Source organism: Gekko japonicus, unplaced genomic scaffold (assembly GCF_001447785.1).
Source record: "Gekko japonicus isolate JY-2015 unplaced genomic scaffold, Gekko_japonicus_V1.1 scaffold4297, whole genome shotgun sequence".
Lineage (NCBI taxonomy): Eukaryota > Metazoa > Chordata > Lepidosauria > Squamata > Gekkonidae > Gekko > Gekko japonicus.
The window spans coordinates 41,664-47,221 of record NW_015164331.1 but is presented as its reverse complement, the minus strand read 5'-3'; the positions used below and the strand labels follow the sequence as shown (position 1 = coordinate 47,221).

Here is a 5,558-nt window from a genome sequence, read left to right as displayed (position 1 = left end):
ATCACCTGCCTCTCCATCTAGAAGTAATACTCCCCTTCGACGAGAAGCTTGAACAAGAACCTGAGGTAGGATTAATAAGTTCAGGTCAAATTTTAAAAAGAGCCCAATGGGATGTTAATAAATCAAGTGAGGCCTATGCCATCTTTTATTCAGACACTTGTCAGAGCCTTATGTTACAACTTTCTGATTAGCATCTATTAAACAAACAGTGATTTTGGAGCAAGTGTTTCACCTTTTTGACCATTTGTTGTTTCCTCTTTTTAGGGAAAAAATGGTTCCACAGAGATTGTTATCATGCTCATTAAAATATGTAGAATTTACAGAGCCTACAGGCGTATGAACTCTGAGAGTTTATTGGCTACTTTGATTGATCACAAGAGTCAGCTAAAGCATCTGATTAGGTTTAAAAAAGAAAGGAGGTGCCCCCATCATCCAATGGTTTCCAATGGAGGGAGAACTAGCTTATTCTGAGCAGAAGCTGAATTTCCTAAACTGGCTTCTGAAATGTTGTGTGCCAGCACCCCCTAGTGCAGCTCAGAGAGAATTCCACAGACCACCAAAGAAATCTAGGGTTGTCATGCCCAGGCAGGCAATGGCGAAACTAAACCTGTTCATCTCTTTCCTTGAAAACCTTATGGGCTCACCATAATCTTGATGTGACTTGATGACACTTTCCACCACACATGGTAGGAATCACAAAGGAATGAATACTTCACAACCAGCCAGCCAATACAAGTATTCCTTTCAAAATATTATAGTTCATTTTTGAGTGGCACTATTTCCCAGATGGTTTTGAAGTCGAGGTCTGCCTGGAATTTAAAAAGAAAGCCAGTGTCCTGAAGCAGTCACATCTGAGCGGAAATAATAGACACATTATTGATTTATTTCTGATTTCTGCCAGAAGAAATGTATACATCTTAATGTAATGTAGTTTTCATACTAAGCTGCACAGGAGGATATCAAAACTGATGTGCTATTTTTAGAATGCATTTAGAGAAGTATGCTAATGCTGAATGAGATGAGGTGAAGGGGGGGGGGGGAAATGGAACAATACATTTTCTTAGCACTGTGTGATCTCTTCCAGAAAGTAACATTACTCCTTAATCTGTCTTGTTTAATATGACTCTTAAAACCGGAGGAAATTTGCTGAAATTAATCTCTCCATAAGGATTTTGTGGTTGGATGAAAGGTATCTGTGAGGTAAGTTGTTTAGCCAGGAATCTTTTGCTTCCTTGCACAAATCATTAAAGAAGCCTCATTTGGAATATGAATCATGCTGTGTGTTTAGTAGGGGCAAGCTGAATTTAGAAAAAAAGATCAAAAGAGCAAGTGGAAATGTCAGCTAGCAGAAAAATGACACAGGGATGGATTCTCTCAACAGAGGATGATAAAAGTTCCTGTATCTTCCTAGAAGAGTATAAACATAGTTGAACAGGAATTTGGTTACATATTGGGAAAACAGTGTGGTATTATGAACAGAGTGTGGACCTGATACTTGGGAAGTATGGGGTGAAGTCCTTGCTCAGTTGTTGAGTAAACTTGATTGGATCTAGAGAACTCTTCATTTCCTTGATATCCCTTTTCACATCCTTCGTGGGTGCCACTCTATGAGGATTTCAGAGCTCTTTTAACCCCCTATTTAGCTTGTCATTCTGAATTTTTAATTTTTAGCCCCTTTGGATTCTGTCGCGTGATAAAAATCCTAAAATTACTCTATCTGTAGCATTTTTTTTCAGTCCTCTCATCTTTTAATTTATAACTATTTCTGCTGCTCAAGACCATTGTGTAATGGAGCTTTGATTGGAGAAAGGAAAGAGAAAGGAAAGAGAAAGGAAAGAGAAAAGTATACAGTCCTTGATGAGCAACCTTGACATATACATGGGGAAAATAAAATATATATTCAGATGTCATCACTTTCCTTATTTTCCAAATTGTAATTTATGAAGGATAATTTCTAATTTCCAATCCAGTTCTCCAGTTGCGGTTAGCTGACCCTGCTGGTGGACCTGCTGATGGCACCTGGGTTTTTTCCAGTGAGTGACACAGAGTGTTGGATTGGATGATTTACCCCTCCCCTCTCAGCTTCCTAAGAGGTTTTGTTTTGTTTTGTTTTGTTTTCCTGGAACATATTTTCTAAACCTCCCCCCCAAAAAAGAGTTCTAAAATAATATTGAATATGATTTGAAATGTTCTAGAGACTGACACCTGGGCAATATAAATTAATATACTGGTGACACATGAATTGTTGAGAAGAAAATGTGGGCTGAAGCTGCAATCATAAAGAGGCTTACTGGGGAGAAAGCCATGAATGACCTCAGTGAAACCTACTTCCAAGTATACATGCTTGAGATTGCATTGTAAGCATTTTAGTAAAGCTAATCTAGACTGGCTAGCTTGTCAGTCAGTCAGTCAGTCAGTCAGTCAGTCTGTCTATCATGTATCTATCTATCTATCTATCTATCTATCTATCTTCTATCATCTATCATCTATCATCTATCTATCTATCTATCTATCTATCTATCTATCTATCTATCTATCTATCTATCTATCTATCATCTATCTATCTCTGCTGGCTGGCTTGTCAATTATACAGATTCATTTTAAAATGCATGTTTTATTTGAAGCTGCATAGAAAAAAGGACTTTCAGTGAATCTAGTGCTTTCTTGTCCTGGCTCCACTTTGACAGATCAATCATAGGACCATAAGTGACAACCAAGACATCATACCCTCTTTGAAGTCCAAGGTAGCCTGATGCTCAATAATTTACATTCACAAAGACTCAGAATGCTGGATGTAGAAAGCAAGATCCCTACTTCCTGTGGGGTTCTATACAATACTACAGTATGGGGAAAGTGATGGGTAATCATATTAGGTAGCTGTCTGAGTGAATGTATACACATGCCAAAAGTTCTCTTCTACAAACATCATAAATTGGTGAGATTTTCAACTTCAAAACAAAGAGTTATGATTGGAACCATCACTTTCTTCCTCTGAGTACACTTGTTCCACTTCCTCCAGTCATTTAGTTCCAGCACATGATGCTTCCTCCATTCATTTAAGACTACATCAGCTGGGGAACGCAACTCCTTCCTCCAGCCACATCTCACCTTGCAAGCAGAAGGCATTGGACCCCACAATCATTTTTCCTTGGTCACAATATTTTAACTTTTTGTTGTTGTTTCTTTTTTGACAGGACTGGATTACTTACATATCACAATGTTGGGAAATGAGACACGGATAGCTGAATTCATACTGTTGGGATTTGGGGAACTTTATGACATGCAGCTACCTCTTTTCCTGATATTTCTACTGATTTACATTGTGACTTTAACTGGAAATATTCTCATATTTGTGCTCATTCTCTTTGATCGGCACCTTCATACTCCCATGTACTTCTTCTTGGGGAACCTCTCCTTCCTGGATGCCTGCTACAGCACCACTATATTTCCGAGGATGCTTTCAGCTCTCCTGACTGGGAACAGAGAGATTTCTTTCCACAGCTGCCTCACTCAGTGGTACCTCTGTGATTCTTTGATAGCAACAGAATGCTGTTTACTCTGTATGATGTCTTATGACAGGTATCTGGCCGTCTGCAAACCATTACATTATGAAACAGTTATGAAGACTCACACCTGTATCCAATTAGCAATGGGATCATGGATCAATGGATTTTTAGCTTTTTTGTTATTACTGCTTCTGCTGTGGCAGTTACCTTTTTGTGGTCCCAATGAAATTGACCATTATTTTTGTGACTATTACCCACTTCTAAAACTCTCTTGTAGTGATACTACCTTGATAGAAATAATGGGCTATGTTGTAGCTGTCATTTTTACGCTTTCTCCTTTTCTTCTAACCTTGACATCCTACATATATATTATAGTGGCGGTGTTGAAAATCCCTTCTGTGTGTGGGAGACGAAAGGCATTTTTTACCTGCTCGTCTCACTTGATAGTTGTTTCTATCTTCTATGGCTCTTTAATGATTGTATATATGTTGCCAAAGATTGAAGGAAAGAGAGGTATGCAGAAATTTTCCTCTCTCCCATATGTAGTGTTGTCTCCTCTGGCCAACCCATTCATATATAGCCTGAGAAACAAAGAAGTCAAAGAGGCTTTAAGGAATATGATTGGGAAGATTATGCCATAAAACGTAAGCCTGTAAAGTTAATTAATGTGATCCATATATAAGAAAATTTGGTACTGCCAGTTGTGCCTAGGAATTTGACCTTGGGGAGATTAAAAACAAGCAGACAGACATAGTATAAGATGAATCCAGCTATTCTCCTCATGAAAAGTGATCCCTTTTGACCACCCAAAAATGCTGTGCTTGAGATCCTGGGCCACCTGAATGGACTATAGGCACATGGAATAGTGGGTGTAATAAAGAGGGGGACTGGGCAAGATTGAGTGGGAATGCTCTCTGGATTGAAGCCACAATTCTCTTGATTGACATACCAAAAACATTTAATATGCTGTGCTTTTCTCTTATGCAGCTTTTTCCAATTTTTTAAAAAATTCTTAGTTAAACACTTGTTAAGAAGGGAGGTACCTCTAATTAATAAAATCTATTTGTAAAAGCATGTTCAATAATACAATGACATAGCATACTTATCTAATCACAGATTCACAAAGATCCAGTGTTCCATAAAATTAAAGGTCTATCACAGACTATACTGAGTCTATTGCTCACTCCCTTATCCACCAATCCCCTTTTACCATCCTTACATATTGGAGGAGACTGAAATAGCCTGTCAGGTGACTTGGAACCCTCAGAGGAAGAGGAGAGAAAGAATTAGTGTAAAAATCAGTGGTTTAACTTACCACTTCTTCAGACAGGGTTTAGAAGTCCTGTAGGCAGGTTAGGAATAGCTCTGTCTCACAGGCATTTACCAGACAGCCTTAATGTTCCAGTTTCCTTTCCTTTCATTACTGTTCTTCCCCCTCTTGTTTCCACACAGCTTCATAAGCAATCCCTTGCTGTTATGGTTTTTTAATGTTTCTTCCCCCTCACTCTAGAACTTTTCCCCCTCAGCCTAAAAGCTAAGTGGGAGACCAGGGTCTGTCTGTGTGGTGTAAGTTCCAGCGATATATAACTGAGGTTCAGAAAACCAGGGAGAAAACGTGTTTATTCCACTCTTATAAAGTAGACTGGCAGTTTATGTCTCTCTCTCTATCTGTGAAACATCATATTATTTAGTGAAACTGTATCCCCAAGATAAATCACTCACATGGCTACAAATGTGTGTAGTTTAATCTTGAACACCAAAACCTACACAGAATTTGCTGAGTACTTTTAGGCCACTTCCTAAACTATTATCTGGCCACTTGATTATTTGATTTTACCCTGTGAAGGAGGAGTTAGCCTACAGAAATCTAATGCACTACCATTTTTTTGGTCAAAGTTATTTGCACTCTGAAACACAAGTATCTTGCTGTGATGAAATGCATTTTCTCTTGGGAGGTTGGAAAGCAGCAAACCTCCATTTGACATTTTAAAAGTTTTCTTTCTTTTCTCTGGGAAGGACTAAGTTCATAAATGGCTTTCCAGGCTCCCCTTC

General features: G+C 38.5%; 1 protein-coding gene across 1 annotated transcript in view; it reads left to right on the top strand.

Moving 5' to 3' along the window:
- Positions 1–4,147, top strand: part of LOC107108420 (olfactory receptor 2AP1-like) — a 5,819-nt gene extending 1,672 nt beyond the window's left edge. Inside the window, exons 2-3 of the mRNA XM_015408848.1 lie at positions 265–334; positions 3,195–4,147. Coding sequence (XP_015264334.1) covers positions 265–334; positions 3,195–4,147 — 1,023 coding nt within the window. The remainder of the gene's footprint in view (positions 1–264; positions 335–3,194) is intronic.
- Positions 4,148–5,558: the final 1,411 nt, after the last annotated feature.